This window comes from Hoplias malabaricus, chromosome 2, assembly GCF_029633855.1.
Source record: "Hoplias malabaricus isolate fHopMal1 chromosome 2, fHopMal1.hap1, whole genome shotgun sequence".
NCBI lineage: Eukaryota > Metazoa > Chordata > Actinopteri > Characiformes > Erythrinidae > Hoplias > Hoplias malabaricus.
In genome coordinates this window covers 78,227,319-78,243,341 of record NC_089801.1, presented here as the reverse complement: position 1 = coordinate 78,243,341, position 16,023 = coordinate 78,227,319, and the positions used below count along the sequence as shown (strand labels likewise).

The 16,023-nt window shown below is 43.2% G+C and overlaps 2 protein-coding genes across 6 annotated transcripts in view; one reads left to right on the top strand and one right to left on the bottom strand.

Moving 5' to 3' along the window:
* Positions 1–1,900: 1,900 nt before the first annotated feature.
* Positions 1,901–5,990, top strand: LOC136687363 (mitoguardin 1-like). 5 transcript variants are annotated; one of them, XM_066661764.1, is made up of 12 exons: positions 1,901–2,272; positions 2,364–2,423; positions 2,748–2,858; positions 2,965–3,165; positions 3,270–3,339; positions 3,454–3,540; positions 3,633–3,731; positions 3,823–3,906; positions 4,040–4,144; positions 4,273–4,749; positions 4,846–5,364; positions 5,444–5,990. In XM_066661764.1, exons 5-10 carry the CDS (start codon positions 3,292–3,294, stop codon positions 4,411–4,413), a joined length of 564 nt encoding a protein of 187 aa, XP_066517861.1. In that variant the 5' UTR covers positions 1,901–2,272; positions 2,364–2,423; positions 2,748–2,858; positions 2,965–3,165; positions 3,270–3,291; the 3' UTR covers positions 4,414–4,749; positions 4,846–5,364; positions 5,444–5,990. The 5 variants fall into 5 exon arrangements, with proteins under 5 accessions (XP_066517861.1, XP_066517864.1, XP_066517863.1 ...); XM_066661767.1 differs by having other exon boundaries at positions 2,364–2,858; XM_066661766.1 differs by having other exon boundaries at positions 1,901–2,858; positions 4,846–4,948; positions 5,099–5,364; positions 5,444–5,989.
* A 4,882-nt stretch (positions 5,991–10,872) lies between these two features.
* Positions 10,873–16,023, bottom strand: part of LOC136678090 (NLR family CARD domain-containing protein 3-like) — a 57,638-nt gene continuing 52,487 nt past the window's right edge. Inside the window, exons 7-9 of the mRNA XM_066655927.1 lie at positions 14,711–14,884; positions 12,459–12,505; positions 10,873–11,411 (exon numbers count right to left, since the gene is read on the bottom strand). Of these exons, the coding sequence (XP_066512024.1) occupies positions 10,873–11,411; positions 12,459–12,505; positions 14,711–14,884 (760 nt within the window). The remainder of the gene's footprint in view (positions 11,412–12,458; positions 12,506–14,710; positions 14,885–16,023) is intronic.

Genomic DNA, 16,023 nt, shown 5'->3' with positions numbered 1-16,023 from the left:
TACCAGAGAAATCACTGAGGATCTTTTGTGTTTACATTCTCTTATAGTCTTTACTCTCATACATTCAGCTTGTTGTTGCAGTGAAACACAACAGAATATTCTTCTTCAGTAACAGGGTGTGACCTCCACATCTGTGGATTAACATTTACGCATTTGTAAAGTATTTTGAGACTAATCTCTCTCCATAAAACTACCAGCAAAATCATTAAAGGAGGGAGAGGAGGTAAAGCGCTGCGGGCTCACACTGCCCCCCTGTGGCCCTCGGTGGAAATACCGCTCTTATTTTAAAACACTCATTCTTACACAGATGCAGTTTTCGGTATTTTCTGAAAATAGACAGTATGTACCTCAAAGTGAACAAACGTTTAAAATAGTCTGTCACCAAACATAAAGGTTTTATTTGGTTGTTCTGCGATAAAACAAGTCGATTTAGGTTTATTTTAAAATATGTTCCCAGGCGCTCCCTCTCTCTCCCAGACCCAGAGAGAGTGAGTGATCTCGGCACATCGACTCTCTTTGTCTTCGTCTGAGTCCCTGCTATTGGTTCACAGAGGTGTCAATCACTTCTGACCCGCCCCCTCAGAGCTGTGAGTGAATCCCTGTGGAGAGCGGCGTCCAGCAGCGCACCCCTCCCCCGGGGAATAGGACCCCGCTCACAGCCGGCAGCCGCTCATTGGTCCACAGCTGCACTGAATCTAAGAAGGAACGCCCTCAACTTTGAATTCACGAAGACTTTACGTCAAAACTTACCATTGCCTGGGCGCTAGGAGCTCCAGAACAGTGCGTTACCGTTACTCAGGAAATAAAGGCACGTTTACTGTGGCGTGGTGAGTAAGGGATTATCTTTTGGAGCTTTTCACCGGTGCGGCGCCTCTCTCCTGAGACTGTGTTTTTTAAAAGACAGAATCTGAAGAGATTTTACAGTCTGTTATGGTTTAAATGTCCGAGTTTAAATGTCGTCCTGCTCCAGGTGTAAACAGTCAGTACCGAGCAGGGGGCTGAAAGTCAGTGTGTGTGTAGTGGTGTTACTACTGAGACATATGAGGTGGTGTTGAGGGCTTTTTGATCAAATCATTTGACGCTATGAACTAATTAATGTTGATTAACAATAGAGGGCGTTTCTGTACAAAGGGTTTAATGGAAACTTTGTGTTTTTCTGTTTTTACATTTTGTCTTTATTTATCAATTACCACATTAAACAATAAATAAAACCTAACGGGGCTTTTGTGGACAGAATGAAGCCTGAACCGATGAAAATGAGATCAGACAATACCTCATATCGTCCACAAGAGGGCGCCCTAAGGTTTAATTTGACTCCTCATTCAATGTAATGGGGCACTGCGTGATGATACGACACTGAGGGGATTTGTGACCCCGAGTTTTGTAAAAAGGACACAGTTACACACCTAGTGAGTCCATTAAAGCTGGTCAGAACCTAATGTTGCCCAATTTGTCATCGTCCACAACACAGTCCCTGCTCCTCCAGTGGAAAAAGGACAGTTCCAGCTTCATGTGTCTCCTTCATCTTGTGTCTGTTTATTAAAGTATTGTACCTTTATTTCGTAGACTACGCTTTTGCTGAAGACAACACAGAATGAAGAAAACAGTTATCAGCAAACACCTCTGCAACAGTCTAAATTAATCAAATAATTACAAATAAGCAGCTTTACAGTGGCACTGACGGTGTAATCCTCTACACAGCGCTCATTCTTTATGGTTTTATTCACTTTTTAACGTTCATTCTTGAGAAATATGACAGTAGCAGGTCAACTGTTGAGAATTGTTGAGAACGCAGCTTCAACAATAAAACTTCCTCATATTTTTATTTATTCTAAAAATGTTCACTTTATTCTTGAACATTAACGTTATTAAATAACTTTAAATAGACTTTATTCTCGTAATATAACTTTATTATAAATATATTATTTTACAGGGGTCTTGTTTTTGTTTAAGTGTTTAAATGTAAACATGTTTACCGTGTGGTCTCCATGGCAACGTTAATGCTGTCGGAAAGCTTCAAAATGGCTGCAGTGAGGGTCTATGGCTGGAGACGCTGGTCATGTTCAGGTCTGGGTCAAAGTGAAAAAGAGAGTGTCCATGTGCTTTAGAGAGGTTCTCAGACTCAGAGGAACTGCTCCAGCTTCAGTGAGGTGTGGAACATGTTTCAGACCCGGAGCAGAGGCTGCGAGATGCTGTCCAGCTGGTGGAGCCCGACGTCTTCTGTCATCTGTACGACGGCTTCATCGGACGGGTCACCGGAGACCAGCCTGAGGTCACTATCCACACACACTACCACTGCTGGGAGTAACTCCACTCAATATAACGAACACACTGATCTCTACCTCACTCTCTGTTTACTGCAGGTCCGCACAGAGGAGGGTGGGACCCTTGTGGTCCCCTCGGGCCCTGTGATCACATACAGTGTGAGTGAAGCTGCTGGGTTCATTGTGAATTATTTATATTTAAGTGAGCCCTGTTCTCATTGGTTTCCTCATTTAACTTCAGTGTGAATGGGCGGGGCTTAACTGCTGTAGGCTGAATAGGTGGATGTATGGTAATGTGTTGGTGTATGACGCCACAAAAAGGAGTGAATACTAACTGTTCATATTTGGACGGTGCGTATCTGGACCACTAGAGGGCGCTAACAGTGGTCACCGATGGAGAGAATGAGATTCATATGAGCTCTTTAACTTCTGAGCCTGTTTGTAGTGGTTCATTCTAATGTGCACCACCCCCCACCCCCACAGTGTCCCAGGCTCTTTCTGGAGCGGCTGGTCGTTCGGCTTCATGGAGGAATGCAGAGGACTTTCTGGACTCTGCGTTTCTCCAGCACAGAGTGGCACCGTGCAGACAAGAAGGTGTGCACCTTTATCTGTTCAAGACCCCCTGTCTGGTGTTGTTAATCACATCTGTAGCTTTGTAGGGTCTTATTTGCCTGTGTGTGTGTGTTCGTGTGTCTTCCAGGGGGTCCATGTCAGGCTCCACTACGTTGATCTCACACGGGGGGCAAGCCTGAGCCCACTCCTGAGGTAAAGCAGATGTGCAGCTGTTATTACGGTAATTAGAGCTCCCTGAATGATATAAGACTGGAACAGGAGGTGAATGTTTGGTGTTACAGACGTCTGGAGATGCAGAGGCTGTGGCTCGGGAGGTGCCCTCTTTGCAGTGAGTACAGGGGCAGCTTTAACCCTTTACGTCCCACACTGAATAAAAGTGCTGGCAGCTATTAACAGAACTGACCTCATGCAAAACCTGCTCCTTCTCCACAGCATCTACTCAGAGATTAAGAGGATGACCAGCTTCCCTCTTAAACTGCGGGCCCTGCGCCAGGCCGTCACTGTAAGTGAACCACATGAAACCACTGTATTTCTACCTCATCTGAAGGTCGCTGTCTTTAAGCAGTGATGAGTCTCCAGTCCGTTTTCACTGAAACTCCTTCCATTGCTTGTGTAGACCACACTCAGTGAAGCAGGCTGTCGCTGCAGTCTCCGTGAAGCTGGCCGTATGATGTTGGAGGACCTGGCCGCCCTCAACGACAGGGTAAGAGAATGATCACTGCGTCGTATTAAATGATGTGATGTAATATAACCGCTTCACTAATGTGATTCTGTGCATCTCTTTACATCCTGCAGGACGTGAGACTCTTCCAGCAGCTCTACCATCGTCTGCTGGTGACGGCCGAGTCTCCCTCCTGTCGTGAAGGGGTTGTAGAGGAGCTGGCGGAGATCGGAGTGAGTCTGAATGACCAGACGTGATGGAAAGCCTCGGCACTACTTATGAAACCGGACTGTGTGTGTCACTAACGCTTCCTCTCACTCTCAGATCCAGCTCTTCAACTTCATGGACATCATCTTTGAGGTTGTGCTGCTGAGAATCCAGGCGGGGGCGGAGCCTCAGATCTGTCCAGTAAGATGTCCTTCTGTTTCTCCAGTGGAGCGTGTGTGTGTGGTGTCCATCACTGCTTCTAGAATGGATGTGACCCCTAGGGGCCTAGAATAACTAAATGGCAGCGCTCATGTCATTTGAATTTCATTTCCAGAGGCCAGGAGGATTCCTCCACCACCTGATGGCTGTGATCTCCTCGGTCTCTGCAGTCACCAGGCAGAGCAGACCCAGAGCTGACCAGTGCCTGCTCCTTGTCCGGGTAACACTGACCATCCATCGCCACACGACACACCTGTGCAGCAGCAGCTCAGTGTAGAAATGATGTGCTTTTCTTTTGAAGGGGTTTGTTGGCCTCATTTGAGCAGAATCTCTACTTCTGTCTTTCAGAACGCGATGCTGCTCTTTTTGGAGAGCGTCTTTACGCTGGAGGAGTCAGAGTACAGCTCTCCTGGGTCTTTGTTCAGAGCGGTGTGGGAGATCTTCCAGAGCCACGCTGAAGATCTCTTGGACAGGCTCGAGGACATCTGACCATCTACGCCTCCTTCAGCTCCTCACTTTATTCTTCTCATTCATTTTTAATCACTAGTTTTAATAATAATAATAATAATAATGTAGTGTAATGCGTGTATATTATTAGAGTAGAGTGAGTATTATTTGTGTCTGTATTGATGTAGCTGTGTTTGTACAGTTCAAGGGAAGTCAAGGTCAGTTTCTGTAGATGGTAGGAGTAGGATCTGTAGATATGTGCATGGTTCATTTTAACACTGTCTCTGTTTGCAGTCTCTCTCTTCTCTTGCTGTCTCTATTTGCAGGGTTCCCACTGGATCTGAGGAGTTAGTTTGTGGTGTTAGACGAGCTGTAGATGTGCGTTTATACTCCGTGTCTGTAGATGCTAGAGGAAGTGTGTGTTGTGATTGTGTGTGTGATGTCATTCCTCGTCTTTGTGGACTGTATTTGCAGGGAATGCCAGGTGCCGTGTGATCACAGCCTCTATAAGCAAACACCAGTCAGTCCAGTAGTGCACCATCTCTGCTGGACTGACTGCTCACCACCACAAGCCCCTGTAAGTAAACCATCCTGTTGTTTGTCTACTGTCCATTTGTAATGATCCTGTGTAGAGATGAGAAACACAAACACAGTGAATCTGAGCCCATGTTTCTGTCTGTCCTCCCTCTGTCTGAGGGGTGGAGCCTCACCACACAGACATGTACAGACCCAATAGAGCCTGACAGACCACAGGAAACCTCTGTGACTGACTTCAGAGTGAAAAGGGAGCACAATACGACAAGAACAGCACCTCGTTTTTCCTTTTATGGCCTGAATATCTCATTATTCATTCTTTATAAACTCCATAAGCGAGTCTCCAAACGTCCACAGCACGCGTCTGAATGGAGGCTCTTTACAGGGTTCTTCTCCAGTCTCAGAAACAACCTCAAAAGCAGAAAGAGTGACTCCTCTAACGTCAGCGCTGAAGACAAGGTGAGACAGCCGTCTACAAGACTAGATGTGGTATATTTAACACATGAGCACTGGCATAATCACTGCACTCTTCTCTTAGGGGCGCTGTCGAGGGCGATGTTAACGCTCTTATTAAAACAGAAGTACCTGCTTGTATCTGGCCAGCTCTGAGTCCTCAGTCTACAGTAGACTGCAGTTCTAATGAATGTCCAGCTGCTGCAAGGGACGTGAAGAGCCAGACGCAGATGTGAAATCCTGCGTTTCATAAGGACTGAGTAGGAGAGGACACTGAGCCTCAGAGACAGCAAACACATTTAAATACATCGCTGCAGATGAGAGTCCCCCCCTTGCTCTTTAAACAGTGTTTCTGGACGAAGTGTGGGACAGTTTCTGAACGTCCGGACTCAAGACGCTGAAGCAGAAGTCGGAAAACAAAGAATTATGATTATATTAATAGAGTTTACAACATTTATCACCTGTGTTTGAAGCATAAAGCATTTCAATGTGTTCACTACAGATCTCAATCAGCTGCTACTGAGTAGCACAGTGTTCATATTAATATTCATTCATTCATTCATTGTCTGTGACCCTTATCCAGTTCAGGGTCGTGGTGGGTCCGGAGTCTACCTGGAATCACTGGCCCAAGGCGGGAACACACCCTGGAGGAGGCGCCAGTCCTTCACAGGGCGACACACACTCACACACATTCATTCAAAATATAAACTGGGCTCAACGCTGACAGGGGATTCACTCAGTGGAGAACTGTTGGACGGTGCTGGACCCTGGTGTAACTGTGGGGGACCAAACCAGTCACATCATTTCCCTTGAGGAAGGGTCCTGTGTTTTTGAAAACTGTTTAAAACCGGGCACTCTTCAGATTTAAGAGGCTGGAGGTGTTTGAGGGGTTAAGCCACAGACCGTCTTCAAGCGCAGCCTGAAGTGCTCTCAGTCCATGTTTCTGTAAGATATCGGTGTGGACTGGAATCAGAGGGGTTTCTTTTGAGTGGATCACATTACAGCTGCAGTATGAAGAGGAGCACTGACTCTTGCTTGTGACACTTGGAGTGTGCTTCATTGTTGAGGTGATGATGTGAGCAGTGTTACTTTCTGCATTGCTCCAAGTCGAAGTCTCAGATTTAAAATGTATTTGTAAATTACTGAATGTTCAGATTCAACACTTTACAAATACATTTTAAATTCGAGACAGTGATTTTACAAATATATTCAATGTAAATTTAAACAAATGTATTTATTTTCGCATAAAATGATGATATATCTATGAAAACCAAACACGTGTTTATGAATGTAACTGTATTTGTACAAACTGCAGACCGTGAGACACAGAGTGTGATGTGTTCATTTGTGAACAGTGAAACATATCTGTGACTTGTGTTTAATTTGTGGATTAACATTTACGCATTTGTAAAGTATTTTGAGACTAATCTCTCTCCATAAAACTACCAGCAAAATCATTAAAGGAGGGAGAGGAGGTAAAGCGCTGCGGGTTCACACTGCCCCCCTGTGGCCCTCGTTGGAAATACCGCTTTTATTTTAAAACACTCATTCTTACACAGATGCAGTTTTCGGCTCATTTTAGAGCGGAAACAGATACAGAGAGAGTGAGTGATCTCGGCACATCGACTCTCTTTGTCTTCATCTGAGTCCCTGCTATTGGTTCACAGAGGTGTCAATCACTTCTGACCCGCCCCCTCAGAGCTGTGAGCGAATCCCTGTGGAGAGCGGCGTCCAGCAGCGCACCCCTCCCCCGGGGAATAGGACCCCGCTCACAGCCGGCAGCCGCTCATTGGTCCACAGCTGCACTGAATCTAAGAAGGAACGCCCTCAACTTTGAATTCACGAAGACTTTACGTCAAAACTTACCATTGCCTGGGCGCTAGGAGCTCCAGAACAGTGCGTTACCGTTACTCAGGAAATAAAGGCACGTTTACTGTGGCGTGGTGAGTAAGGGATTGTCTTTTGGAGCTTTTCACCGGTGCGGCGCCTCTCTCCTGAGACTGTGTTTTTTAAAGACAGAATCTGAAGAGATTTTACAGTCTGTTATGGTTTAAATGTCCGAGTTTAAATGTCGTCCTGCTCCAGGTGTAAACAGTCAGTACCGAGCAGGGGGCTGAAAGTCAGTGTGTGTGTAGTGGTGTTACTACTGAGACATATGAGGTGGTGTTGAGGGCTTTTTGATCAAATCATTTGACGCTATGAACTAATTAATGTTGATTAACAATAGAGGGCGTTTCTGTACAAAGGGTTTAATGGAAACTTTTACATCTGAACATAAAACTGTGCACTAATGTGACAAATGATGTCTTCGAAAAAACTAAATAAAATAAAGAGCAATTATTAACGATTCCTAATGAAAACAAGTGCACAAGTGTAGTACAATAGGAAACAGTGCTTAAACAGTGAGTGTGGGGCTGTGTTTGCGCTGCTGCTGCTGTCCTCGTGTGGTGCACATGTGTAAATGCGACCGGCACAAATCTGTGTGGAGACACTGACCGGTCGATCACGATAAAAACCGGTGTGGATCCTAATCGTCCCCGTCCTAATCCCCCTTCCCCTTGTTTTCCTGTGGTTGATGTCGTCATGTGATTGGATCAAATGTACGTCAATCAACAACGACAAGGACCCTCTAAACGATCAGACGGTTAATGCATGTCCGAGTTTTTACCCACATTAATATTCTTGTGTCTTATATGATTAATGAGAATCACTGAAAACACCGTCCCAGAGGGAACCACAGAGGGACCCCACAACTTCAACTTAAAAGTCTGTAGAACGATGAATAAAATAGTTGTGTAAATGTATCATTTATAACAAAATAAACTTTAACACTTTTCATTGATCATTGTGTGAAACACAACACAATTTAGAGTGTATTCTACGATTAAATGGTTATTTATATCATTATTGATCTTTTATTAGTTATTTTCAATGTTGTGTGTAGCTTTTACAGCAATTAATGGTTGTTTTTATTGTTCATCTTATTTTCTCATCATCATTAATCATGACGACAGTGACACTTCAATCACTGAATCAGAATCAAAAGATGGGAAAGGACTGATAATTAATCCCTGAAGCACTTTTTTACCAAGATCTTTGTGTTGAAAAACTGAACAGAATGAAATGCACTTTTATTAAATACATGTGCCTCGTGTTTCTTCAGTTTCAAATGGTATAATCTGTTCAGTGACGTACAAAAGTGTACACATCTCTAATGAAGCTTTCTGTTCACTACGACACAGTGATGTTTCAAAATGATTGACAGTGAAGGAGGGTTAATGTGTGATGAGCTCATGAAAATACATCTACATTATCACTGTACGTCTATCGTCTATTGATGTGTTTTATGTTTTTAAATGTTCCTGTGTGTAAACAATTCACTGGAGTTCAACTGAACACCTTTATTCTTTTTGTGTTAAATAAACTGCCACAGTATTTTACATTGGTAAGAGATGGGTCAGTGTAGGAGCTGTATACGTCGTCTTCACCATATTAATGTTTTCTCTCTGTGTTTGTTTCCATGCGCAGTGGGGACATTAATGTTTGTCTGTGTTCATTAAATGTGAGAAAAAATGCTGAACTGTGACAAAGGAGACAAAGAGATGTTTTCACTTTTATCAGTTTATTATTATTAGAATTTCAGAATTATGGAGAATATTCTATGAAAGGTCCATCGCAGCGTCCACAGCCCAACCCCCGAAAAACAAGACATTGTCAACAGTGGCAAAGAAGAACTCCCCGTCTGGAAGAAGCCTTGGAAGGAACCAGACTTTGACGGGGGCCTTTTAACGGAATCCATTTTAAAAGTAACCCTCCGAGCACCGTCCATCCTCCATTCAGTGACACACACCCCTCCCACCCCCCAACACACACACACACACTCCTTAAATGATCGTGGTCTGGAAGAAGAGCCAGAATTAAAGGATGACGTCACAGATTCAATTCAGTGGAAAAGTTTGGACGCCCCCCAGTCACCTACAAGTTTATTGTTTCTCTAAATTCATTTATTTATCTTGTGTTCATCTCCTTCACCTCAGAGACTCAACCATGTACTCAGGTGTACCCAAACTTGTGATGAACTGCACTGAAGCTGCTGATAGAAAGGAGGTGTGTCACGGCTGTTGAGTCAGAACCTCGTATCTCTAAAGAGTGCCTTTACAGGAGCAGTGAAGTGAAGCCCTGGTCTTCAGCTTCAGAACAGAACTCACAGCCCTGAAAATCCCAGCTCTGGAGCTTTTTAACATCTGAAGGAGTTCAGAGATCTTTGGCACGTTCTCAACAAGCTCCACTATAAAGTTCATTACTGGAACCGCCTTGAAACAGATTTTACACAGATTCCTGAAGATAGCTGAAGATTTACTGAAGCTCCATCTGACACAACCCCACTGAATATTCACAACCATCCCAACCCCCTGAGGAGACACCATCACACACACTACACCCTGAATAGAGGGCTTCAGAGAGTGTGTGTGTGTGTGTGTGTGTGTGGAGATGCAGTAGAAAGACAGACTTCTGTTTTTAAGAGATTTATTAAATGTTCATAATATTAAACTTTAATAAAAGTATATTTCAGAATTCTTCTTTTCCACCAACAAACATCACTCTTTCATTTCCCCCCACAACAAACCCCCAGAATCCAATCTCACAGAAAGGAGAAGAGTTTCTTAGAGAAGCCCCATCTTTTCCTTCTGTTCCTATGTTTGTGTTTCCTTTCAGCTTTAAGACACATCTCTTAACCCCCGTCCACTCAGCATCAACACACTGTCTGTGCTCAGTTTACACCATTAACCAGATTAACAAGAACAAAGACAGTTCAGCATTAGCCCACACTTACATTGTGTTTGGCGTCGTTTGAAAACTAAATATTTAATATTTACAAATATCTGAAGGGTTCTGGAGGTGGAAGTGCACTATGACGAGGGTCTGTGTTTACACTGACGACACAGATGAACACAACCCACCCGTTACACCCTGATCCCCTCTGTCCTCTTTCCTCCTACAGGAAACACCTTCACTCACTCACACCCTCACTCCTTCATTACAGAGTAACAATAGAAACCTCTCCCATGTTCTGGGCTAAGGCTGGTTCTCTCTGTTTGAAGCTATATTTCCTGCTGTAGAGAAGAGGCGCTCAGATGGTGTTGAGGAGCCTGGGATACAGAAGTAGGACCGAGCTGGACACGTCAGAGACAGAGAATCCACTGTTTTGTAACTGACTCCCCATAGATTTGATGTGAGAGACGATGGAGACCAGCGCACAGTGTAAATAAACACAGCGCTTTATAACGAGAGAAATCAAATAAACAGCTGAAAAATCCTGTTTACATCAGGGATATAAAAGAGAGAGAAGTGCAGGGGTGTAGTGTTCACTCAGATCCAGGTTTTATCACTGTTTTGTCCCTGAAGAGTCTCTCTGTTATGTTATGTTTTTATGTGATATGTTTTTTTATATATGATTATCTATCAATAAGTTATTTTCTGTGCATTAAAAATAAACAGATCACACACACAGCACTATTTCATCTGACACAAACTCACTGAGGAGTCATAATAAAGATTAAACCCAGCACAGAGGGGTTCAGTGAATGTGGTGGTGAGTGTGTGTAAGTGTGTGAGTGTGTGTGTGACAGTGGAGACGCTGTAGAAGGACAGAGTCCCGGCCGGACAGTCCACATACACTCCTACTCTGTTAGAGCTGGAGGGAGGAGCAGGGAGAGCAGTGATGTTCTTATTGTGACAGACATAGTACCTGTTATTAGAGCAGATCAGACTCCAGTACTTTTCATTCTCTCCAAACCCACAGTCACCGAGTCCTTTTCTCCTGATTGATTTATACGCCACTGAAATATAAACCCCTCTCCCACTCCACTCAGTTTCCCAGTAACAGCGTCCAGTCAGACTCTCTCTGCACAGAACCTGCTCCCAGTCACTGAATCTCTCTGAATGATCAGGATACGACTGTTCCTCCTTCACACACTTCACCTTCCTGTTCCCCTCAGACAGAGAGAGCCCTGTGTTCACTGTGTTTGGGTCCAGTGTGAGCTCACAGGCATCTGCACACAATAAGATACACACCACACAATCAGACACACATTAAAATAAGAATACACTAATAAAGGTTTATAAATGGTTTAAAAGCCTGTTATTACATGGTTATTAATTACACAGTGAACACTTTAAAATTGATTAATAATCCTTTGTAACACAGAGAAAGGAAGTGTGACAGTGAACTCTTTTGTGTCTAATACTGAAAGTGTGAGAGAACTTAGTGAAAATGTGGAGGTAAAGAATAAGCTCAGACCTGAGAATGTGAGTTTAGTCATTTCACATGTTAAGGTTCACCACATTATCATTAAAGTAGAAAAAGACACTCTGGTGGTGGGTAATTCATCAAAGGGTTAAACTCATTAACAAATATGTGCTGGAGCTGACGGGGTTAATGTCGACTGATGGAGGAGACACAGTGAGGTCAGTATTCGGCAAGATCTGAGGTTTAACTGTACACGGATGTGGGTTCACTATTTGGCAAACAACAGGTCACTGTTGCCCTTTAATAATCAGTTATAGCACAGATATAATGTGTTAAGAACATAACTATTAATAAACAGGCTTTAAACCATTTATAAACCTTTATAAGTGAAGTCTTATTCTGAAGTGGTACCTACACAACACACAAAAAACACAAAAAATTAGACACAACGAATGTAAAGAGAAAGAGCAGGAGAGAAAAGGAAAAGAGAACGTGAAACAGAAAAAGCAAAAGAGCATGAAGGAGGAAGAGAGAGAGAGAGAGAACCTACATTTTACAAAGTATGAAGGAGAGAGAGAAAAAGAGAGAGAGAGGGGGGAAGAGAAAGAGAGAGAGAGGGGAGCGGACAAAAAAAACCTGATAGTGAGTATCCATAGGAAAGAGAGATTCAAAAAGAAGAAAGACTGATAAAGAAAAATAAAGTGAGTGTCAAAGAGAAATTAGTTCAAATTTTGTTGTTCCACTTTGTTTACAATCAGCAGAAAATATTACAAATAAAGAAAATAATCATCTCACAATGTCTCCAAATACATCATCATCATCATCAGAGAGAGAGAGTGAGAGAACCTACATTTTCTTGGTCCTGGTTTTATCCTGATCTCTCCTCCATGCTCCAACCTACAACACACACACACACACACACACACAGTTGTGAGTTGATGGTTGTGTTTGAGTGGTGTGTGTTCTCACTGTTCTCTCTGAGCCCCACATTCAGCTTCATTACAGCGTCATTCATTGATGTCATTTTTGGAAACAGAAGAAAGATCATCATCTGTGGTGTTTCATCCTCTCTGTCTTTTTATCACAGAGAAATATTCTGTTTCCCTCTGTTCCTCTCAGCCTTCAACACAGAATAATGCAGCAGAGTCGCTCTTCTACAACTGCTCCATTAAACCCTTTCTAGATCCTACACTCAGCTGCTCATTTATTAGGTTCTTCTGCCTTGTACCTGCTCTCAATGACCATTTCATCACAGACCCCTACACTGCCCGACCAACACAACTCACACACTCTAATATTTCACTGGACCACCTTTAGCTTTGATTACGCTCCACATTCACCACGGCTCTGTTTCTACAACCTTCTACAACACCACAACATTTATTTCCTCCAGAGCTGCCTTCATTTTTGGTGGAGATCTTGTATTGACGACGGGAGAGTCGGACCACTCCGTAAAGTCTTCTCCAGCACGTCCCAAAGACTCTCAGTGGGTTCAGGTCAGGACTCTGGGGTGGTCAGTTCATGTGTGAAAATAATTCCTCACTCTTTCACACTATGAGCCTGATGAATCTTGGTGTCGTCCTGGAACAATCCACTGCTGGAACGACCTGGTCATTCAGTCCATTCAGGTCCTCAGTGGACTTCATTTTACTGCCACACACCACTGCTGAGTCTAGACCTGACCCACTGAAGACCCCCAGATCATAACACTGCTGAGTCTAGACCTGACCCACTGAAGACCCCCAGATCATAACACTGCTGAGTCTAGACCTGACCCACTGAAGACCCCCAGATCATAACACTGCTGAGTCTAGACCTGACCCACTGAAGACCCCCAGATCATAACACTGCTGAGTCTAGACCTGACCCACTGAAGACCCCCCAGATCATAACACTGCTGAGTCTAGACCTGACCCATTGAAAACCCCCAGATCATAACACTGCTGAGTTTAGACCTGACCCACTGAAGACCCCCAGAGGCCTCCAGAGGCTTGTACAGGGGACACTGTGCATGACAGGGGCATCGCTTCATCCACTTCCCTTCTGACCCTGACATACATACAGCTCCGCAATAGGGTCAGTCTGGACTCAACAGAACACATAACCCTTCTCCACTGCTCCAGAGTCCAGTCTTTATGCTCCATAGTGAACTGAAGCCTTGTTTTCTGATTAATCTCTAACACTGAGCAGTGGTTTTCTAAAGACCACACAGCTATTTAATCCCAGTCCTGTGAGAAATGCTCTTACTTTCACTGTTAAACACAGCAGTGAGTTCTACTGTCAATTTTATACCATTCTACTTCACCAAGTGTTGTGTGATCTCTGATCATGATCATTCAGGAAAAACAAAACACACAGTTGAACAGAACTGATGGTCTGCAGCTTCACAGATAAACACAAAAACTCTTAGAGAATCTAAACTGAAACGCCTCGAATAACAGAATAACTTTAGGAAGAACACAGCTTCGACTAAACTTTTACATTACACTCCCCAGACTCTCTGTATAGACGACATTAAAATATTAATAACCACAGAGTCAATGGCTGTATATCATTATGATAAATAAAGCTCTGCTCTGGTTTGTAGCCTGTATGACTGATAACACCACTCTGGTATTAAAGTCTGCTCTTCAATCTGTTGACCATTGATCCTGACCCATTTAGACGCCCCTAAATGATAGGAATACAGAGAGAATGATGAACTAGTCGACCCAGTTTCAGGATGCAGCAGTAGTGTAGGATCTTTCAGTCTGAAGTGTTTCAGCATTGAGGTCATAGAACTGTTGTACCAGAGTACTCCTGTACTTCCCTAAACACTGAATGTACATTTTTGAAGATTGTTCTAGAAACAGTCTACAATCCCCATAAAGAGACCGTTATATGGGGCTTAGTTTTACTTCAGTGTCTCACAAGCCTTCAGCCTGACAACAGTCACACTGAACAGTGGAGAAAGAGCGGTGAAGGGTGATACTCTAACCAGTAAATACTACTAGAGCAGAGCAGAAGAAGAAGGAACAATGAGCTGTAGAGCTTTATAGAAATACAGTAACAGCAGATGACATCAGTAACTGAACACACACAAATACAGAAAGCTGTCCGTGCCTGAGTGTGTCCAGTCTGCAGTGTGGATCCTCCAGTTTAACAGAGAGCAGCTCCACTCCTGTGTCTCCTGGGTGATTGTAGCTCAGATCCAGTTCTTTCAGGTGTGAGGGGTTTGAGCTCAGAGCTGAAGCCAGAAAAGCACAGCCTTCCTCTGTGATTAAACAACCAGACAATCTGCAGAGAGAGAGAGAAGTAAAGTGAGAGATGTGGTATTTACTCAGAGCAAAATAAGCTGCTGTTTAGAATCAAATCAACAAGCACCAGATTCTGTTTAATTTACAAAGACACTTCAATGTCAAACAGGTTAAAATCTAAAGGTATAAGTTATAAAAATAAAAAAAAAATTAACATAATTAAAAAAAAAAAGACCTGGATGTTTGTTAAAACCTCACTCAACACTAATGAAATCAAATCACAACACAACATTATCACAACAGTTTCCCACAGAGGGGTTATTACTAGAAGTAAATATATAGACATTAATCCAGTAAAGGTTTCTATACTATGACCTCCCTGTTTAAGTTATGGGCCAGGGCAGTTTCTCTCAGTGAATGCTATTAGCTGATGTCTCCTGGTTCTGTGACTGCCTCATACACTGTATATGTCCCACCTACTGGGAGAAGCAGAGCTGCTGTTTTCCCCGGGACAGCACCATGGATAAACAGAGTCGAGATAAGGTCATGTTTCACTGTCTACAGTGAGTGCAGATCATAGTAATATGTGATAAACATGTGGAAATGATGTTCACTGCAGGAAGGCGTTAGAAAACTGAGACTGAGCCGACAGTGAGGTTGATTCTCTGAATCATTTTCCAAGAGTCAAGCCCTACTTCATGATGCTCAGGGAACTGATTCGTTCATGAGTCGATCTTGTTCACTAGCTACACTCTCAGAAAAAAAAAAGGTATGTTAGAGGTACATTTTTGGTCACTAAAGGTACAAACTGTGTAAATGTACCTTTTAAGGTACGACAGTGTTTAAAAGTCCAAGTTTATTTCTTAAAGGTACATTACATTCTCTTCTCTAGCAGGATACATGTTTCTAATCTTGGAGACCTGGAAATTAAATAGGACGTATGAAATCAACACGATTTTAAAATCTACAATTATAATACAATAGGGTACAATTATGTTTCCGAATTAAAAGTACAAATATGTACCCTTGAGGGTACCACCACGGTGACAAAATCTCTGACAGTGTACATTTACTTTGTATTCCACCCGCTCTCACTGCACAGAGACACTGTGGGACGGCCTTGGAACCATACTCTCAAAATTATTTTTGATACGGTGTAGTCTCCTATTTTACATATTC